The 22923-nt window shown below is 32.6% G+C and overlaps 4 protein-coding genes across 5 annotated transcripts; 2 read left to right on the forward strand and 2 right to left on the reverse strand.

Annotated features, from left to right (window-relative positions):
• Positions 1–1822: 1822 nt before the first annotated feature.
• Positions 1823–7765, forward strand: LOC140805577 (probable polygalacturonase At3g15720). Its single transcript, XM_073161841.1, has 10 exons — positions 1823–1831; positions 4676–4840; positions 4966–5103; positions 5384–5539; positions 5971–5994; positions 6093–6300; positions 6374–6455; positions 6858–6966; positions 7076–7189; positions 7453–7765. The coding sequence occupies exons 1-10, from the start codon at positions 1823–1825 to the stop codon at positions 7684–7686; spliced, it is 1239 nt and encodes a 412-aa protein (XP_073017942.1). The 3' UTR covers positions 7687–7765.
• Positions 7766–8536: 771 nt separating this feature from the next.
• LOC140805307 (O-fucosyltransferase 13-like) lies at positions 8537–11893 on the reverse strand. 2 transcript variants are annotated; one of them, XM_073161571.1, is made up of 6 exons: positions 11655–11893; positions 11450–11532; positions 10468–10568; positions 10281–10369; positions 9947–10168; positions 8537–9474 (listed from the first exon to the last, which is right to left on the reverse strand). In XM_073161571.1, the coding sequence occupies exons 1-6, from the start codon at positions 11768–11770 to the stop codon at positions 8736–8738; spliced, it is 1350 nt and encodes a 449-aa protein (XP_073017672.1). In that variant the 5' UTR covers positions 11771–11893; the 3' UTR covers positions 8537–8735. The 2 variants fall into 2 exon arrangements, with proteins under 2 accessions (XP_073017672.1, XP_073017673.1); XM_073161572.1 differs by lacking the exon at positions 11655–11893 and having other exon boundaries at positions 10468–10539.
• Positions 11894–14731: 2838 nt separating this feature from the next.
• On the reverse strand, positions 14732–17086 carry LOC140805320 (uncharacterized protein At2g34160-like). Its single transcript, XM_073161585.1, has 5 exons — positions 16761–17086; positions 16624–16672; positions 15779–15841; positions 15611–15678; positions 14732–15000 (listed from the first exon to the last, which is right to left on the reverse strand). The coding sequence occupies exons 1-5, from the start codon at positions 16875–16877 to the stop codon at positions 14908–14910; spliced, it is 390 nt and encodes a 129-aa protein (XP_073017686.1). The 5' UTR covers positions 16878–17086; the 3' UTR covers positions 14732–14907.
• Positions 17087–19958: 2872 nt separating this feature from the next.
• Positions 19959–21621, forward strand: LOC140804652 (glyoxylase I 4-like). The gene is made up of 3 exons (XM_073160731.1): positions 19959–20172; positions 20343–20448; positions 21312–21621. Exons 1-3 carry the CDS (start codon positions 20018–20020, stop codon positions 21555–21557), a joined length of 507 nt encoding a protein of 168 aa, XP_073016832.1. The 5' UTR covers positions 19959–20017; the 3' UTR covers positions 21558–21621.
• Positions 21622–22923: the final 1302 nt, after the last annotated feature.

A 22923-nucleotide genomic window follows, 5' to 3' on the forward strand; every position in this document is an offset into this window, starting at 1 on the left:
ACGAATGATTGAGAAAAATTCTCTTGTACTCATTACCATTTATCTTGAAGTGAAGTGATGATATAATCTTGTGTAAAATTAGTTGAGCTAAAATCAAATACCTCTTTACTGGTGGATTCCAACTCAATATCACCCATGAGGAACTGAATATCTACAACACCTTCACTGGTGGAATATTCTTACTCGGATGAGTCAAAATCAAAATCTTCCCAAATGGTATTACTTTCCTTGGCCACCAGTACCTTCTTGTTTCTTCTCTTCTGGAATGACTTATTGTCATTAGATCAATCTACATTATCAGTTGGTCTTCGCTCATCCTTCTTTGGCTCAGAGCAATAGGCTATAAAATGACTGACTTTCCCACAATTGAAACACACATTGTTCTCATCGATAGATTCTTTCTTGTAATAATTGTGTGTGATTGGGTTTTGAAAATGTCATGGATTTTCCTTAAGAAATTCTCAAATTCTTCACAAACAGTGGCATTGCATCGCTGCTTAACTGCTCGGCTAACTTTTCTTTCGAAACAGATTGACCACTGGATGTAGCAGCCCAAGCATTTGTCAGATTTACTATTGATTCACCATCAGTTCTTGTTTCAAGTTCGAATTCACATGCCTTAAGTTCTTCACACAGATCATGTAGTTCAAGCTTGTTAAGGTATTTAGATTCACGCATAGTCATAGTTTTGAAATCTCGTTCTCTTGGGAGTGTCCTCATTACTCTCCATCATATATCACGATCGTCATATGCTTTGCCAAGAGCATCCAATTTAATAATTATTATTATCACTCTTTCGTAGAATCCTGACATAGACTCTTGGTTTTTATCTGGATACTGTCAAATTTTTGAATAGCAACAAACTGTTTGTTTTCATTTGTTTGGTCGTTCCCTTCGCACATTTGTATAATATCTTGATTTTTCTAAAATTGTTCTTGTCTAGTGCTTTATACAATATGTCTTTGGCAACATTATCTAGATTTGCCTTTTTCTTATCTTCATATGTCCACTCCATTCTTGGTTTTTCAATCATCTAAAGAGCTCCGTCAGAAATTGTAGTGTTTGATTTCATGATCTTCATTGGTCTGTCTGTGATGACATACCACATATCATCATCTTCTGTAGCTAAATTATTCTCCATCCTGATTTTCTAATCGTCAAAATCCTTTTTGGAGAACATAGGAATCTTACTGAACGAGACCATTAGAGTTTAGTATTCAGATACAAGAATTAACCTACTCTGATATCACTTATTATGATAGTAGTATGATTAAGAAGATGGGTGAATAAAAATAATCTCAACAAATTCTGAAATATTTCGGCTGAGTTAGCAACACTGAAATGTAATTCTTTTCAGTTGGGTATCAATAAGCCAGCAGTTTGTCACTACGCGGAAATACGTTCACTCATTAAGTTTAAACACGAAATGACTTGTTTGTGCGTGATCAGCTAGGCTATCAAATAGAAAGTTATGGTGGAGTAAATGATGAGTAAATAATATAAGCTTGTTTTTGTAGGTTCGGAGACTTCAATACTTTTACGTCATAATTTATTTATTGTTGAAGTATTTCACTAAAAGATTTTGAAAATTACAATACTTTGAAACTTCCCACCTTATCAAGACTTACCACACTATCTAATTGAAACTTTTAGTATTTAAAAATTTGAAAAAATGAGCAGTAAGGCTTCTTACTCTCTGTTACAAGGATTTTGAAAATAAGTTCTAAGCACAAAATTGATCATCAATTATCAGAATGAACTCAGTTGGGCTTTTGAAAATTGATTTTAAATTCAAAGAACTTTTCTAAGATATATCAAAAAAATGAAGCAAGTAATCAAGAGTTCTTGAGTATACCCTGACTGATCTATTTATAGGCATCGCCTGCCACAGTATTTTTTTTAAATTTGGAAATGTGTTACAAATAGATAAGTCGGTGTGTCATGCCATCGTCCTTTCTGACAATAATCCGCATGGACTCTAACATTCAATGGACTGAAAAAATTGTTATACTAGATCTTATTTAATCATTAGCTAGGCTTTATTCTTTGAGAATGAGCAACAGATGTTCATAGAATGTTCATTGTTTAAACTGACTGGTCTATTGAGGTATATTGTATATCAGTTGTCCTTTGATCAGCTCGGTTTCTGTCAGCGATCATTTTGTATCAGCTTGCCTATTATTAGTGACCTTTAGTTTTAGAATAATGAATTGGCAGTTTTTCTTAGGTAGTCGGTAGGGCTTTGATTGACAGTTTTGCTTAAGAAACATATACATATAAATAATCAGTTTCCTTCTTGACACTACAAGAAAATAATTTTCTACAGCACGTCATCAACAGCAGGCATTTAACAGCACTCTGCGAATATTACTTTTAACGGCGTGCACTCATATGTGTGCTGTTAATTTGGTTACACTTGACAGAAATAACGGCGTGCATTAAAAGCACGTTGCAGATAGTAATATCTGCGGCATGCATTTATGTGCGCAGTTAATAAATTATATAAACGACAGCATGCAGTTATATGTGAGCTGTTAATAACATGTTAATTTTCGCAGCGCACAATAAAGGCACGCCATTAATAGTATTATTAACAGCGTGCATGTTTATGTGCGTTGTTAATAGTAAATCATTGTTTAAAAAAAATGTGTCTAGACATTAACGACGTACATAAGCGACGGGGTGATTTAAAAGTAGCGACGGTTTTAAAAAAACTGTCGCTAAATTTAGCGACGGTTATTTTAAAACCTTCGCTAATTTTAAATCAACGATGGTTTTTTTAAAAACCCATCGCTATTAGCGACAGTTTTAACTCAATTGTCGCTAATAGCTGAATTACCAACTGTCGCTCATAGCGACGGTTGCTGATAATAGCGACGATTTAATAAATAGAGTGACGGTTTAATATTAATACAAAAAACTGTCGCAAAATGTCTATAAATTAATATCCGTTTTTCCGATTCATTTTCCTCCACACCACTTCACAACAATTAATTTTTTTCTCTCTTAGCATAGTCATATTGTAAATTTTTAAAAAAAAATTATTAAATTATAAAAGTAATTTTTTTATGAGTATTGTTAACATAGTGTAAGTTTTTTTAAAAAATTTATAAAATTATAAAAGTAATTTTTTTTATTTTAACAAAACAAATAGCGTCGGATTTTCGAACCGTCGCTAAAGTAGCGACGGTTTTTACCCGTCGCTAAATTAAAATCGTTAATTAGCGACGGTGTTGTCAAAAACCGTCTCTAATTTTTAGATATTGCGTTTATTATTAACGGCGTACATTGCATGATGCGGATAATTGTATATACACGCCGTGGATAATAGTATTAACAGCGTGCGCATGTACGCCGTGGATAATTTTTAACTTTCAACAGCTTGCAGTTGTGCAGCGTGCAATGTGCGCCGCGGAAAGAGAATTTGCATGCTGCGAAATGCCATTTTTGTTGTAGTGTTAATTATGTTCAACTATACATCCTGAGGTAGGAAACGAAATAGGGTTGTGCTAGGTGCTGTTGTAGAAATCCACATCAGGAACCATCTGTTGCAACTGCGTGGTTAGGTTGTAAGGAGCAATATGTAAAACCCGATGAATACAACCCGGCGACAATCAGGTCAAAGAGATAAACTGTTCAATTTATTATACGGAAGCATAATGGGTTATTTATAAAAAATTTAAAAAAAAATCGATCATCTGAACATAGTAACTTGGTTGGAAACCTTGTGTAATTGTATGTCTTTGAGCTATATGTCTTTAAGAACATGTTCGATAGGTAAGACAATGTCATGTACACTAATTATGAATATTGAGGATATTTTTGGAAATTTTAAAAAATTGAGGAAATCAAGCAAAGATTTAAAAGATTGAACTAAATATATTATGTGAACTAAAATCTCCAATGGATTGAGTGCTTTGGTCCCATCACCAGAAGATCTCTATAATTTTCAGAGATTAATGAATGAGTTTCTCAAATTTCACCATTATTTTTTGTATTTAGTGAAACATGTAACATGTGTATACCCTATTTATATACATAATCTCACAAAATTCAACGTTTGGTGTAAATCAATTTAAATATCACATACAATAAATATATTTCAAGAGGAAAATTGGGAAATCAAAAAGCAAGAAACACAATCGAGTTATGACGATATAATTCATTAATGCATAATTCTCATCTTAAAAATTAGGTGATTTTCTACATTGAATCCTCTACTTTAGGTTATATTATATATATTAGACCACTAATCGGATTTCAAAAATTATAATCTTCGTGTTAATTAATATATGTATTGACATAATTTTTCTTATATATATTCGGTCATTTGTTTGGAACAATAATCAAGGATTATCATAGTTGCTTTCTTTAGAGTTCTTTACAAAGCTATTTTAACAATGGTATGGATAAAAAGGATGGCCATTCTTTTTAATTTTCTTTTTATTGCACTTGTTTTCGTTTGAACATATATTTTTTTAAGGAAAACTGCATTTTCAGTCAATTATTGTTTTAAAAAAACGTCAAGATGGTATCATTAAAAATGTCGCGGCATATGGAACATGGATCGATCCATTTCGGGATTGAATGACACATTATGATTGTTGATTTTTCGTCGTAACAGGAAAAAAAAAACATCGTTTTTATAAATAAGATTGTCCATTTTATGGTGTAGGAATTAGTCAAATATTTTGTGATTTTGAGCTTGGTATTCTTCGAATCAAGAGTTCTTACAAGGGGTGAGCACGAAATTGCGGCGGATGGATATTCCCATAACACCACATCTCACGATGTCACAAACTATGGTGCTGTAGGAGATGGAATAACAGATGATACTAAAGTAATTATTATCTATTTTTAAATAAATATCATATATAAAATCAGTTTTTTAATATATTGATGTATTTATTATATATGTTTCGATTAATTAATATGGGTAATATTTGCAAAACCAATGATATATAGGCTTTTGAGGCAGCGTGGGGAGCAGCATGCACGAGTGGTTTGGACGAAGTTTCAATAAGCGTACCCAGTGGAAAGGCATTTTTGGTGTCCCGTATCGTGTTTCAAGGCCCATGCAAACCAATATTGATTTCATTTCAGGTAATGATCCAACGGCTCTACTGTGCAGAGTAAATGTTCGCGTCTCCTTTAAAACAGTCCGAATGTATATTTTCTTTCGTCACACAAAATAATTTCCCTGAAAATATTTCCCAAAAACATTAATATAAAAACTGCCGCATACCCAATAATTGCTTTAATTTGTTTCCGATGAGAAAATAATTTCACGGATCAAAACCAGAAACAAGAATATAAGTTGAAATTATGTGTTTTCAAATTTTACTGTTAAGGAATGTGTTATAAAGTTCTTGATAACAAACAGATACTGGGAACCATTGTTGCTCCTCCAAGATCAAAATGGGATCAGGCACAAATTATTGCAGATGAATGGCTGTTTTTTCATCAAGTAGTTGGACTAGAAGTGCTAGGGTATGGGCAAGGACTCATAGATGGAAAAGGAGGTTCTTGGTGGTCCTATGTGAGTTCATACAACCCTTCTCACTTTTTTTTCAAGCAAACATTTTTTAAGAAAAATTATAATTTTGATCAGGTATGTTCGTCTATTTGCGTTTATGATATTTAATATTTCACGAATTTCAGTTTTAATCATATATCTCTTTATTTTTGAAAATTTTAGTCATTTTCCTGTAGGAATGTTGTTTGTAACACTGTACTTTGTACACACACAATCGCCACATGAAAAAATGACTAAAGCTGCAAAAATCAGATATGATAGATTAAAACTGAAATTTGATAACGTTTAAAAAAACAAAATCACTAATAAAAACATACGAAACCAAAATTATTGTTTCTCTTTTTTTTAAAAAGTTGTATACATATGCTAATTCGTAAAAGTTAATTATGACTATTTTCCGAGTCTTAATACAATATCAAATCTTTTTATTTCAGGGACCCAACGTGAGACGACCCACGGTATCATACATTTATTTAATACATACTAAATTCACAAGCCAATAAATTTTTTTTTCTTGTTTATACTTTTTTTTTATCGGATTCTTTTTTCTTTGCAGGCATTGAGATTCTCACATTGCAGCGAACTTCGAGTGAGCGGCTTGATACACATCGACAGCCCAATGAACCATATATCAATAAATGAATGCAGCAATGTACGCCTTACAGAACTTCACATGATCGCACCAATTACAAGTCCAAATACTGATGGAATTGACATAAGTGCTTCTACCAACATTAGTGTTCACGACTCTAAAATGGAAACTGGTAAAAAAAAATTGTTCTTTTTTTTTTTTGGCATCTTTTGGTCATGAAACGTGTATTTGATTTGAGTTTAAAGGGGATGATTGCATTGCCATTAATGGAGGAACCTCACATGTCAATATAACCGGAATAGATTGTGGTCCTGGACATGGAATAAGGTTAGTTTCGATTTCCCTAGACAAAACTCCGGTTTGAATCTTGTAAGTGTAGAAAACGGGTCCAATGGTTCGCCGTCGCGGCAGCCTAACGACCAGAGTTCCAGAACGGCAGCTGCCATGACAAAATTCAAGGCTGAAAGGGTGGTATCGCGGCCGTTGCGTGAAATGTCCATGGAAAGGTGGGTTCCGCGATGGCTTCCATGACCGTTACAGCGAGCCATCATCCAACCTGACTCTGGCTTGTATTAGTCTGGATCAAATAAGCCTCCAGGATGTGAAGGGGTAACAGCCTCAACGCATTGGATTCGCCCTATCCTGTAGCAGAAATAATTTGATGGAAATTGATTTTTCTGAACATACTTTACTTTTATTATGGGAATTCAGTTCTGTTTTCTGTTGCAGCATTGGAAGCCTAGGAAAAGATGGAAGATACGAAGAAGTGGAAGATATAACCGTAAGCAATTGCAGCTTCCATAGAACACATAATGGAGTAAGAATCAAAACATGGCAGGTAAAAACTGTCAACGTTAAAAGCATGACGCCATTTGTTTTCCTTTAATTCCGGGATCGATGGTAAAGTTTTAATTTACTATATGTTTTTCAATATTCATCTTTGATAGGGTGGCTCGGGATTTGCCAGAAGAATCACCTTCTCGAATATCAACTTCGATGCAACCGATAACCCTGTAATCATTGACCAGTATTACTGCCCTCACCAAATATGCACGGAAAAGGTGAGCCAAGTTCACTTGACGCACATTCTAATTTTCTGCATGAACTGATATTTATAGCAGTCAAGGTTAAGTTCCTGTTGGATATTTTTTACCAGCCGTGCAAGTGGCAATGCAATGCTGGTAAAAATGCTCTTTGGCCCTTTCTACATATGAAAAATCTTTCAGATTTTTATTTTCAACATCCTGAATCAAATTTCTGATTCCATCACTGATCATGGTATCAGCCAAAGTTCGTTTCAGACTAACTGATCTTCATTCATCAGAAATCTGCTGTCAAAGTCAGCGATGTGAAGTACATAGGACTCCGCGGGACATCCATCAGCCGGGACGCAACCATCAACTTCAGTTGCAGCCAGACGGTTCCTTGTGTTGATATCCAAATGGATGATGTTAACATAGTACCAATAGATCAACAGCCACCATTCACACAATGCATCAACGCTCAAGTGACCGAACATTCATCGACTCCAGCTCTCCGTTGTCGCAATAGGCAATGAGTCCCTTTTATCACATTCAGATCTTTATAGCTATTAAGCAACGCTAGATTTTTAGATAGTGTTGCAATTATATGAAAACTACAGTGGGAAACTTGGAGTTCTATAAAAGTATATTTCTATTTCTAAGTATAAATAATTCTGGTGATTTATAAATAATTCTGGTGATTTCATTTTCTGGAGAATTATGTTGCTTTTAATTCATCGGAAGATCCATAATTTGCAGGTTTTTTGAGCCACATGATTCAACCGTCGCGATTCAGTTCTTTTCAGATGAAAGATGCAAATTTTGTTAAAAATAGTGATAAACTATTGAATGACTGATTGGGGATGGAGCTATCGGCCTCAAGTATTGGTGGCAGTGAAACAACAGTCCACTTAAATTAAAAGAGAAATCAGATTTTATCCATATTTATTTCTAATAATAGAAGTCTAGTCTACTCCCAAAATATATTGAATCGCCCAGTCAAATTCCCTCGTTTTACTCAAATAACTTCCTAAATCCACCACTGATTGTAGCATTCCTCCCTCCCAATATATTAATGGGGTCTTCTTCAATAAACTATTTAGATGTGCCGCCTCCACGATCATTGATTCATCCCATGGCAAGGCTAGTTACTTTAGATTTTACATGCAAAGAGCTATTGGATGATCCCGGCTCGTTAAGCCAATAAACTAAAAGGGACTGTAATTACCTGAATTGTTCAATGCCACTGCACATGACTAAAGAACTGTCGTGGATAATAGTTTGTGGTGGATTCTAGTTCCTAACACCAATCCTTGATAATCTATGACTGCTTCCAGCCAACATAGGGAGTATAGGGATCTTAAACAGAAGAGAGTGGAAAGCAAATGAATAAGAGCTCGACAGAGCGCTGTTTTCTATACATCGTTCATGTGCAGATCTGTTTAGCATATGTTGATTATATGTGTTGATTGTTCCAACAGTTGAAACTTACAGAAATTAATGAATACTTCAATTCTCTACAAAGTGAAGTTAAAACTCATTCTAACATGTGAATAGATTTTAGAAATGTCCTGAGAAACAAAAACTAACCACGAAGCTTGAATTCACAGAAGCAATCGGGTAAAGCAGATCCAACGCCCATTACAAAATCATCTTTGTGAACCTTGTACAGAGCATCCATCAAAAGATTCCCGTGGAACCCCTTCGAACATAATTCTGCAAATGCCCTCCTGCGTAAGAAAAGGGTTTTATACAACCCTTTGAATGCCCGCATGGCAGCAACCATTTTATCCATGTTCCCAAAATATGTAGCCACATATGAATCACTACTGATTGAGACATAATAATCTAGCGCGGCTTTTGTGTTTCCATGCATGTTTTTGAAGTCCTCGTCACTCAAAAGTGTGGATTTGGTAAAAACATTCGTGTATACAGAAGTCAGGCTTTCGAGTTCCATTAGACCATCCCCAGCTGCCAGATAGATACTTGTATTGGTAGGAATAGCAAGAGCTTGAAGGATGATCCTAGTTTCATTTGGTGTAAGGGGACACTTTCCACGGTTTCTCCAATAACGAGCTTGCTCTCCAGTATATGTTTTCCTCTCTCCTCGCGCAGCCTCTATACTTTGGACGGAAGAGGGAGAAAGACCAGAGTATTCACACTGACTATAAGCTACCATGTCAGGTTCAAACCGGAGGTGAAGTGAAAGGAATGGCTTTGGAATAGCTTGCAAAAGCTCAGATCCTTTCTTCTCCAATGCACTGGTCAGACGCAGAGCTTTGTAACAAACCTGACAAAGGGCAGCTTTTGCATACTGTGGATATCTGCAACAATAGCAATGCCAAGGCAGTATGGAACTTCTAAATTATACCTGATCTACCAAAAATTTAAATGCATAAAATGCAACAGCGTCACAGGATAGGGGAAACCACATGCACCAAGAACTAAATTGCGCTCGAGTTCATATTTATTTTAGAACTGGAAAGGACAACATTTGCAAGAGATCTGCCCTTAGCTTATCAATCATCTCAAGAACTATACTACAAGCATCGTTGTGGGTTTTATGTAGACTCCTCAGCAATCCAGAGAAAATTTCATGGATCACCACTCTCGTTCACTCCTCATGACATGATATATACCCATATTTACAGAAAGATAAACACGGATAAAAACTCCAGAAAATAAAAGGGCAAATAAGTAATCCAAGAGAAATTACCAAATCCTATGGAGTCCACCAGTCTCACCAACTTTGCGTTGGAAAAATATTTAAATTTAAGAGATTAAAATGCAAGGTACCTGTCTCTTCTTTGACTCATCGCTGGAGTTATTGAAATATAATGATGCTCCAGCAGCGAAGGAAGCACAGTTTCTACATAATCAAATAAACCTTTTCGTTTGCTACAATCAACTTGAATAGGTTCTTTGGATGCTAGCTCTGCAGGCAACTCTTTCACAACCTGAACAAAGCCATTCATTTGTTCGATGAAGTAATCCACATCAAAGACATCTCCGAATCCACTGCATTGTCAAACTATGAATTAAGAGGAATGATTTAAAGGATAGCAATAAATGGCATTCATTATTTCCAACCATTAGAATCTATCCTGGACGTCACAGTCATAAATCTTACCTAGATTCATTCCAATATGCAGCTACTTCAAATTTGGGTAGGACAAGAGTTGCATTTAGTAGGCGAGCAATACCAACACCATCACAGAACTGCAATATGTACAAATCTATAGTAATAAGTCTCCAGAAACTAAAACAACAGAACGATAGTGAATTCCAAACGTAAGAGGGAACGTAACAGTACTCACATCCCGCCTCATCTGATTGAGCCCTCCATAGCAATCAACTCGAAGATACCCATTAGATCTTAGCTGGCAGAGCTGCATCATTAAAAAACCATTGCAAATGTCTGCATTTGAAGTCAGTTGAAGTTGACTCAGAAAATATAGACCACGGCAAAATCTATGAGATATTACTCGGTATACATGTTCAAATGCAGAAGGATTCTGCATATTGAAGCAAGAAAACACCTTGATATATCCCTGTTTATTAACAAAGTTTATTTTGACCCAATAACCAATTGCCAGCAGATGCCAAGGCACAAACTGTAGATCTTATTTTGCACGGCTTCAAAATAATCGAGCTCTGAAAACCACTAATATGTTCAACCTTCAAAAGGATTCTAGCTTTTAGTTCCAAAGAAATATTTTTTATCTTAATCTTCAAATTTATCGTTTCTAGAAGAAAATGTCAAGCTTCAATTTCTGAATGTGGTAATTGAACATTACAAAAGGCAAATCCATCTGCACATTTTTAAGTGTCTCGTACTATCTTTTATTACGGATCGGTAGATGAAAAATGAGTGTCAACAAGAAACCAGTTCTAGAATCCATTGACCAACTATGAATATCAGTAAGCACTATAGACCTCTAGCATATTCAGTCTTTGAAAAACTTCTAGATTTTCAGTATCTAATGGCATTTGGAGAAATGGGCGGAAAACTAGATACCTTAGTTTTGACATACATTATCTCTAGCCCAAAAATCACGAAGTTAATTTTCTGAATGTGATATTTGAACTTATCAAGAAAAAATTGGTAAAATTTATCCCCTTCGTATGTACTTATCTTTCATCTTCAAAGAAATTATGCATTTAATTCTGACATTCAACTTCAGTGAAATCACAATCACAGGGATCAAAATCCCGATTTGATAAAACCAATTAGAAACACACAGATTAAGAATTCCATAAGCAGAAATCTTCATCCAAAAAAAGAAACAGAAACCTAACCAGCTGGCTTTCCTTTTAACCACCAATCGCAAGGCCTCCATTCCATGATTCTCCGTACAGTCCATATCTCTGCCTTTTCGGATCTGCTAATTCGGATACCAATTAACTTGATTCAAAACAAAAATATAAAACTAATTCCGAACCCAGGTGAACCCAAAAATCCATCATTTGCAATTTCGAAATCAAAAACGAAAAATCGACTTACATCGAAGAATTCAGAGATTCTTGAGGAAATTGTGAAGCAGGGGAAAATAGAAAAAGAGCTAGAAAAAGAGAAAAAAAGATCAGGGTTACGATCAGTAGGGTTTTTCCCACAAACATTTGAACTTGAACTTGTAGAATCCAGATAGATCTCAGTATGAATGAGCTTCTTTCTGTTACTACCAAATATCATAATTAGTTAATAATTTTATAAATATGATCTCGATTTTAATACAAAATATTGAATTCATGATTTAACAATCACTTCTCTCGACTTAAAAAAATAAAAATAATAATAAAATACTCCAACTTCTAATTTGGGGCCAAAATTTATCTGAGAAAATACACCATGATTATGTTTGGTATGCTGGATAAAAGTGAGATGAGAACAAATTTTTAATAATTCCATGTTTTTCTCAATTTTGTGGTAATCAACTATCATCTCATGATCAGTGATACTATTACATATGACTACATATGGGTTAGATGAAAAATCACTCCAACCCTAAGGGATGTGAGGTGGATTAACGTTATATCTCTGCAATTTGACAAATATACCCTTCTCCTCAACAAAAGAAAACACTTCTCCACGTGAGAGGCATTTGAAGCTACGGCCGTTAGGTGAACATGGGAGAATGAGGTATCGGTTCAGAATTTAATTATTCTTTTTTCTTGATATTTTTTCGCGATTTCTTTCCCTACAACTTTAGATTTTGAATCTTATGACTTATTTAACAGGTAAATGACTCAAGATTTCGAAGATTAATTCGCGTAAGTATGATTTCTCCGTGTTTTTTTTTAGTTCATTCTTCCCATCTTCGTCGTTTTGGGTGGGTGAGATCTGGGTTTATTAGTTGGAAGTGATTATGGTTGGTTTGAAGAATGTGAATTTTTTTGTGAAAATAAACTTTTACAGGTGTGTGCTTGAACTTGCTCTCCTTATTGTGACTATTGTGAAGAAGGTGCTTTACAAAATGCCTATGAAAGTAGGATTTTCTCTAATTTTTTTTAAAGTTACAGTAAGTGTAATTTTTTAAGCTTCCTATGTGTCCAGTTTTATGTTGCTGAGATATGCTGATTTTTATACCAATTTCAAGTGTAGTTGGATTCAGACAACTTTTTTCTTTACTAGAAAAGAGGATTTGACACTATATATTCCACTGTGGAGGTTGGATTGAATCTTGAATCACTTATTTTATACACTTATTTATGTAAAAAAGAGTTGTTTTCTCTCACATCTTTGGTTGTGACTCTGTTATGTAAAAGGTTATATGCAATTTATCAAAGAACAAAAAACAAAATTATGATTAGTGAAATTTTCTTTAAGCGGGCAGTTTAAAGAAATTATATCTGGACGTTCATTTAATGATGTGTAATTTTGATAATTTCATCCTTTTTTAGATCTTACATGGACTATTCAATTGCAAGATTGTTAAAAAAGTTATTTATTCTACTTTGACCCCTGTAACATATATGTTATTTTACATCTAGATTTTGGATACAAAAATTCCTACTTGAACACACTGCTATAGTTAATATTTGATTGAAATTTATATACAACTTGGTCGCCATGTTGCAGAATGACTTCTGCCATGGGCAAAGAAGATGAAGCCGTCCATCTTTTTCTAATACTACGTCAATTATTCGCCTCTTGGTTCGTGTTTTTGACATTGATAACACGGTTTTATGTCATGTTTTTATCCCAAAAAAAACATAGACGCCATATTAGACATTCCTTATATGTCATTAAAGAAAGGTTACAAGCCCAAATCATCCATTTACATAGGATTATTGAAGTAGGAGATGTGCAGTGTATTGTTAACTTGAGGATGAGTAGAAACTCTTTTGCACGACTATGCTACCTACTAATCCATGTTGGGGGCCTTCAAGATTCTAGATATCTTCGGGTCGAAGAGAAGGTTGTGATATTTTTATCTATTTTAGCCCATCATAAGAAAAATAGAATCATTGGGCATGACTATCTACGCAGTGGACACACTGTAAGCACTCATTTTCATGAAGTCCTGATATCTGTTTTGAAGTTGCACACTATACTTCTTGTGAAACCCGCTCCTATTGACGAGAATTGCACAAACGAAACATGGAAATGGTTTAAGGTATGCCGATCAATTCACCTAATTCTTATGTAGTACCTATTTGTATTATACCCATCATGGTAGTACCTATGGTGTATTTTTTTTACGGGTCGTATTTGTAAGACGGATCTCTTATTTAGGTTATCCATGTAAAAATATTATTTTTTATGCTAAGAGTATTACTTTTTATTGTGAATATTCGTAAGATTGACCCGTCTCACAGATTAAGATCAGTGAGACTGTCTCACGTCTCACTCCTAATTTGGAATATGGCCAGCTCTTAATTTATAGGGAAGGATACTTAAATCTTAATAGTTTTAAAACATATATACAAAAAAATTAGATTATTAAAAAATAATATTTTTTATAAAAATAATATTTTATAAATTATATTATTTTTTAAAAAAATATTTTTTCATGAACGAATTTGTCTCACATGAATTTTTGTATTTTTTTTAATTCCTTTTCCGTTATGAAGATTCAAAAAGACGGTCTAAATTTCTAATATTTCATAATAATGTTTAATATTTTTATAAGAAATTCACGTACAATACATTTTTTTTAACGGAAAAAAAATGAATTATAAAATTAAAAAATATAGTGTTTTGTTAAAAAAAAATAATAATCACAAAAACACTATAGATACATCAACTTTATTATTTTATAATTATGAGTGACATTTTCGTAAATAAAAAAACATCAAAACTAACAACGTTGGTATTATTTTGATAAATAAAAAAACATCTAATAGCTAAAAACAATATAAAATAGTGGAACTTACCTAATAATTTTGATTTTGTTGAGAATTAATTTATCATATAATCATAATTTCATCTCAAATTTCATCAATTAATTGAAAAGGTCAATTAAATGACATCTAGATGATAAGATATTTCATCTAATCAAGTAAACATGTTCATATAACAAATTAAACAATAATAAATTTAATATATGAGTCATTAAATGAATAAACACTTCATCCATATATTTTAAATAAATTTATTATGTAGAAAAAATATAGAATTTAAACAAGGGAAACAAAAACATTAGCCCTATCATCATCACTAAATAGAAAAATAACAAATTTCAACAATCTTGAAAAATATAACTATGAAGCTATTGAAAAACAATGGGGCGCGGGCGCCAGGTATGTTCATATCTCTAATCTTCACCATTTCCATTCTCTCCGCCATCTCGCACAGCAGCAGCCATTAATTCATCGAAATTGGCAGTTTTACCTAGAACTATTTCAATCTGCACCAAAATAAGGAAAAACATTGAGCAGAATTTAACCATAACCAAAACCAAAACTGATGTGGAGATATGAAATGGCAATACAAAACTAGTTATCCCACTAAATGGATTGCTACAGGATTCTTGGAGAAGGGTATAAACAAATGCAAGTGCCACTTGAAATTAAATTTTGCGTAAAAAATCCTTTCACAGCACCTACGATCTTAGTGGTGATAAGACGTGATAGACCATAATTTACAGCTTGTATTATACACTATTTTGATACATGAATCAAGCTTCATAATTTTTTATTTCAACCAAAGATTATCATAGTTTTTTATTTCAGCCAAAGATTATATTTTTCATTATTTCAATAGATGTAGTTTCTTGCAGTTGATTATGGTTTACTGATATACAATTTTAGTTTCTTAGCTTATTCTGTTTGCTATCCACCATGACTTTTATTTCTAGTATCCAATTTGAGCTTATGATTACTGTACTAGGATACAGCAGCTGGACTACTTCTTGAATAATTTGGCAGTATGGCCAATGTTTGCAGAAAACCATTCTAGTTTTCTCGCAGTACACTAACCAGAATAGAGATAAAAGTTCTTTGAAGAATTGAATTTACCTTGGCTTTTTGAATGGGCCTCCCCCTTGAACCGTCATCCTTTATCTCCACAGTGGATGTCATGATTTCTACATGTATTGAAAAGATGCATAAGATAAGATGTCCATAGTCCATACAATTTGACACTTTCCACATAAACAAGGAGCCATAAAGAATACCGAAACTCACTCTTTTCAGTGACAAATCCATTATTCTTCAGAATTTCAGCTATGGAAACAACTGTTGAAATTGCTGCGATAATATAACATAAACGAGTATTAATGCATGCATAAAAGATGGAAGGAAACTAATCATCGTAAAGAAACTTTAAGGCCATAAGTTGTGGTTTAGAGATGTCGAACTGACATCATTGGTATCTCTATGACTCCCACATGTCATCTTTACAGCCCGAATTCCGATCATAATATTTATTTTAAGTTCGTGACAATAAGACAATTTTCGAGCTTTGTTCTTATCGGTGACAATAGTATATTTTTCACAAATACCTAAAAGTTTAGGCATATCAAACATTGCATTGAGATTCGCACAAGCATAACATAAGCGTGTTTGGTTGTCTCAACATTATGTTAAAGCAAGAAAAACAGAATCTTTCTATATGCAAAAAAACCAATAAATATTACCCCTTTAAAAAGTAAATATCATGAATGAAAAATGTTTCACAATGATCATCAATACTTATCATAAAAAATTGCATGTGTACACTACACTCACAGGTTTAAATTGATTCTAGATAATATGTGTGCGAGTACAAATTAAAAATGTACTAAGTTGGACCAATGGAAACACCGTGAATTGAATATCGACCGCTAGGGCAAGGCAACATCCAACCACCAATTAAGGAACAAGAGTATGAGGTCACAATGAGGGAAATTTAGGATTCTTACAGCTTCAAATTTTAGTCGAGCAGTCAAGACGTAGATTCTAATAAGCCAAGCCAAACACATCCTGAGTTCTAACAAACCACAGGGAGCAAAGAAAATGTAAAACATTCAAGTAAGAAAAGATATCATTACCCATGCCAAGTGCCGAAAGCTCCACTTCATCGTGCTGTTGCAAGTATCTCTACACACAGTTGAGGGGAAAAAAACAAAGGTCGAAAATGGGTTCCGTTTGAGAATAACATCAGTTATATCGACTGCAATACATATACCTTGGTGAGATTAACGTAAAAGAAAAGAGGTTTCTTGGTATTGGAGACTTGAATCCGGTTCTTCTTTTGAAATTCGGCTATTTTCATCTTGTTCACTCCTTCTGTTATTCCCTCCATATGGCAGCGGATTATAATCGTAGATTCTCGGCGTGTAAGCTCTGCAAGATTGCGCTCGATTGTACGCAAATGAATGTAATCACACTCTTCCTGGTTGAATTTGGCGGCTGGGTTTTGGGAAAGCTAGGGTTTTTACCATGATAATTGGGAATTGCGCATGGTGAAAGAAGCCACTTCCGGGGCAGGCCCAATTGGTTATCGGGCCAAGCTATTTTTTCAATCTTTTCCTTATTATTCTGATTTCACACCTCATTCCCACTTTTTATTTAAGGAAAAAAAAAACTCAGTTATTTGATTTATTTTAAATATTGTTAAAAAAAATTGGAAGATCTTGGAGTAAAATTTTGGAAAATAAAATGTATGTTTGAATCATTCTGAATAAAATAATTTTCATTGTACATTTCAAATCATTTAAGATTTTAATTTGTAAAATTCCTATATTATATTTAGATTGAACACTGAGTCTTTTTTGAAATGGTGAAATTAAACTACCTTCCCTTCTTTACTATTTTGACAAAAACTTGTATGAGACGGTCTCACGGATCGTATTTTGTGAGACAGATCTTTATTTAGATAATCCATGAAAAAGTATTACTTTTTATGCTAAGAGTATTACTTTTTATTGTGAATATGGGCAGGGTTGACTCGTCTCACAGATTGAGATCCGTGAGACGGTCTCACATGAGACCTACTCTACTATTTTATATATGAGTAGGACATACAAGAGACCAGTCTTAATTGTCAAGTTTACAGAGACTTATCTCCAACTTGATTTGTTTCATTTCAAAAATTATTTTTTATGTCGAAAAATCACTTTTTTTGTAATATGAATCAGGTCAACTCTCTATCTCACAGAAAACTTACTCTAAATTAATTTGTTCTTGTAAATTTTGATATCATTTGATATGTTATTAATTTCTCGTAACTTCCACAAAGTTGTCTTTTTCTTTCTTTCTTTTTTTTTTTTTTTTTTTGTAAACAGTATGCATTACTGTAAACCGATTGATCAAACTGGTACTACACCTTGCAAATGTAAAGGCAGACGGTTGTCAATTTCCACACCTGTTGACTCATGTTGCACTGACCGACAATACTAGAAATTATAATAAATTCGATATCATTAACTTAAATTATTTATTAATGTTGAATGAAATATTAATTTAATATATAAAGTTTTTAATTAACCATCATATACAATATATTATCTTAGAATTTAGATTTAATTTAGTTTTAACTATATTCTATTTAAAATATTTTATTTGTAATACATTTATTAATTTCAAGTAATTTATTCTAAATAGTTCATAAATCATACTAAGATTTGGTTTTAAATTTTATTTGATTAATGATAAGCCTACTTTTATTGTTCTAAATTTATATTTTTATTCTATGAATTTTCTTTATAAAATTATTTAGTTAATTTTTCAAGATATGGCATTATAAGATTCTGGATTATATTTTAGCTATTTATTATGCTAGTTTTTAAAAAATGTTTCGGCATTATATATACAAGTTTATTCCGATTTATTAGTGAAAGTTTATGTTATTTAATGTATTCATTCCTTGTAAATTAATCAATTGATATGTTTTTGTGGAGTTTTATTTATTGATTATGCTAGTTTTTAAAATAACATTATTTTAGTATAGCAATTTGTAAATTTAGTTAATGGTGTAAATTTTGTGGAAAAGAGTAGTATTTCTTTTTAGTTATTTTATATATTGTGTTAAATATTATTTTATTATAATGATAGGCAAGTTAATTCAAATTTATAATTGCTCTTTAAGTGGTGTAAATTCATCTTTTTTTCAACGAGATTTTATGTTTAAATCCTTTCAAATGTGCATTACTACTACTATTTTTAATTTTCAATTCAACAAATGAGTCGAGCTCGAGATTTTGAGTTGTCCTTGTATAATAAAAATGTGGATTTGGTCGAGTTTTTAACAACTCATTTGGAAGTTGGTCCAAATGCCTGGGTTACCTGTTTGAGTTATGGGTCAGGACGGATAGGGTCGGATTAACTCTCCATTTATTATTTTTTTACTTGGTTGGATATTAATTTTATCGTGTAGTGAAACATCTTTGTCTATGTGTATTTTTATTTGCAAATAACGATCAAAAACTCTAGAAATTAATGATGAAGACAATAAATAGCATATTCAAATTGAATATTATTTTTTTACTTTTTTAGACTTTGTGGGTTAGGTTGGGTTGGAGTTTTTCCAACCCGCGAAATTGGTAGTTCGGTTCATCCCGAATATTGGAGAAACAAAATCGAACAGAGACTTTGAAATGTAAATATAAACGAGTAAAAATCAGATAAACTGAAATGAATGATCCAATCGAATTAATCTGTAGGTGCGGTTTGATTTGTTTTCTCTACTGCACATGAGATGTAAATGAAAGTTGATTTTATGTTGATTTAGTGAAACATGGTCAGACTTCTTGTTTTTTAAAACACTTGTTTTTTCCTTCCATTCTGAACCTAATTAGAGGATTTTCTTTGTAAATGAGTATTACCACATATTTATACACTCAAGAAACCAAAATAATAATAACAACAACAATAAGAACAAAGTTTATTATAAAAATTTCTTTCTCATTTTTTATTTTTTTTAAATAAAAACTCTATTATCGACCAAGATCGTGATTTTTATATACAAACTCTTGTAAAACTACTTTATAGGTTAATTTTGTAATATGGATCTTCAACCAATCTTACTTATGAAAAAAAAAAAAATTTCTACGAAAAGTATAATTTTCATGATAATTATCGATGGAATGAACATTTCTCGAGAATAAAATCTTATTATTTCATAAGAGATTTTTTTGTCGGTTGATATAAAAATATAAAATATATAAATAATATTATAATAAAATGAGAAACATTTCGTAAGCATAAACTAACCCGTTGTGGTTAGCTGAATTATGAGATCCGAGTCAGCAACGTGGAAACTACGTGTCAAGGAATCACCTATAAGTCATCATCTTCAAATCGAGCCCTCCACGTGTCATCCATCCGAACCCCGCACCCCACACCTCATCTCCCACCTATATATAAACCCCCATCATTTCTCCTACCCTCTTGCCAAGTTAATCGCATACATTGCAAAAAAAAAAACAAATCGAAACAAAAACAATGAAGGGCAATGATGGGAATCCGCTGCAACTCTCGTCTTTGAATCACATCTCGCTTGTTTGCAGATCAGTGGAAGAATCCACTGATTTCTACCACAATGTTCTCGGCTTCGTTCCTGTTAGGAGGCCTGGTTCTTTGAATTTTGATGGCGCCTGGTATTTTTCAGTTTTTTAAATCTTCGAGATTTCTTCGTCTTTTTAAATCGTTTTTTTAGTCGAAGTTTGTTACAATTGAATCTCGAGATTCTTTATCTTCTCACAGATCTATTACAAGTCATCGGCTAAATTGGTAGTATTTTTTAACTAATTAGCGTACTTAATTACAGGTTATTTGGACATGGGATTGGGATTCATTTGCTGCAATCTGAAGATCCGGAGAATATGCCGAAGAAAACTGTCATTAATCCCAAGGATAATCACATTTCCTTCCAGGTTGTTTTTATGTGATAATGATATCGGTATACCTTTTAAATAATGTTTATTTTAAATGTAAAAAAAATCTCAACTTAATCAAATAAACTTAGAGTGGGTGTGAGACCGTCTCACGGAAATATGTGAGACGGGTTAACTCCACCCATATTCATAATAAAAAATAATACTCTTAACATAAAAGTAATAATTTTTTTATGGATGATTCAAATAAGAGAACCTTCTCACAATTACGACTCGTGAGATAATGTCACGTAAATTTTTGTCATAAACTTAATATGCTTTTCAAAATATGAGTGTGCAACATCTACTACTTGTTGGGTTTAGTTTTTTTCAATTTAGAATTAATTGTATAGTTCTTAATTAAATAATACATTTTAACCAGTTGAGTTGAGTTAAAAATATATCTCGTAAAATTAATCTATGTAACGATCGACAATTTTTTTTTAACTCATATATGATATGCGTTCATCATTCCTACCCCCCACATACTACTTAAATGATATTTACTTGTCCAACTAATCAACTAGTTTGATATTAGTTTTTTTTATTGATTATTTTAATACAAATGATTTACACGTTCCCACCTAATCATTTCATTGAAATGATTAGGGAAAATAATGGTGGATATTAGTCTTAATCATAACCAAACTAATTATTCTCTGTCACAAACGAATTTATAACTCGACGATCTCTAGAGTTTATATATATATATATATATATATATATATATATATATATATATATATATATATATATATATATATATATTGTTTAATTCGATCTACATTTAAGTAATATTTTTTATCGATGGAGTGGAATAATTTCAATTTGATATTTAATTTCGTATATTTGGATTTGGGCAGTGCGAGAGCATGGGAGTGGTGGAGAAGAAGCTGGGGGACATGGGGCTGGATTGGGTGCGGCAGAGAGTGGAGGAAGGTGGGATCTACGTTGATCAGTTGTTTTTCCACGACCCAGATGGATTCATGGTGGAGATATGCAATTGTGATAATATTCCAATGGTACCTTTGGCTGAGGATATTGTACGCTCTTGCTCCAGATTGAATGTTCAGCAGCAGCAGATCCAAGTCCCTGTCGTACAACCTTGACCGATTAATATGTGTACTATGTTGTCTCCAAATTTATTGAATAAAATGCTCCTTTTTCTGTTTATCTATCATTAATTAATTAATTGAATATATAGTAGCAACGTTCCAGCTGCCATGTGCAACAGACGTTGCTTTTTTTTTTAAAAAAAAAAAAATCATCATCATTATTATTATTATTATCGAATTTGAATTAATATATTATGAATAAAATAGAAAGATTATATATATAAAAAATTAATTTGAAAAATAGATCATTTTAAATGGTTTGTTAATCAATCATTTTTTTTAAAAAAATGATTTATTTATTAATATTAATTAATTTATCTTTTAAAGAAATTGATCTTAGTTTTTTTTTTAAAAATTATTTATATAAATATGTTTTGTTTAGTTTCGAAGAAAAATTATATTCGTCTTCATTTACATATTTTTTTATTTTTTTATTAATATTTTATTAATAATAATAATTGAAATATGAAAATTTGAATTTTCTTACGTAAAATTTTTGAATTTGTTTTTTTATATTTTTTTAACGAATTTATTTATTTATTTAAATTGGGTAAATTGTGTATCAGTACACTTTTAAAATGAAGTTGAGTTTTAGTACCTGGAGAGATAAAAATTATTTTAAAATGCCAAAAATACCCTCCTTCCCTATTTGATTTTAATTGATACCGCGCTCCCGAAAATGATATCAGAGCTTATAAAAAGTCCCGAGCCTCTATCGTGTGATCTGACACGAAGCACGACTCTCCGTAGAGGATAACCTTAGCTCTGCTACAGAGATGAGGTCAGCAAACTGATAGGTATCTTTTGGGGTGTCACCCTGTGATTGATCCTTGATCCCTCATCTCCTGGTGCGAAAGGTGGAGCTCTGAGTTGGGGCACTAGCCCGAAAATGGTATCAGAGCCAAAGGTTGATTTATTTCAAACACAAATTTTATTATTAATAGTAACTAATTGTATGAGAAGGAGAATATTGAAAAATTATGAATCCGAAATTCGGTTCAAGGAAAATAATTTACAAGAAATATTCCAATATTTTGGAATATAAACAAGTACATCTAACTATTGTTAGATATCAGAAACAGAAGAAGAAGCTACTGCATCCGCAGGTAAAATCTCAGGTAAACTTATGATCCAAAATAATAAGTTTCTGGAGATAGTTCCAGACTCCTCTAAGCTCTCTTTAGATCTTAGAGAAATTCAAAAGACAGTCCAAAATTATGGCAATATACTGTATTTTGTACCGCAACGAGTTGAGAAAATCCTTGAAACCCAAGAAGAAATTCTGGGATTATTAAAGGATATTCAAACAAGAATTCAGAAACTGGAACAACAACCAAGTTCTAGTAGAAGAACTTCAGGA

Source organism: Primulina eburnea, chromosome 11 (assembly GCF_022965805.1).
Source record: "Primulina eburnea isolate SZY01 chromosome 11, ASM2296580v1, whole genome shotgun sequence".
Lineage (NCBI taxonomy): Eukaryota > Viridiplantae > Streptophyta > Magnoliopsida > Lamiales > Gesneriaceae > Primulina > Primulina eburnea.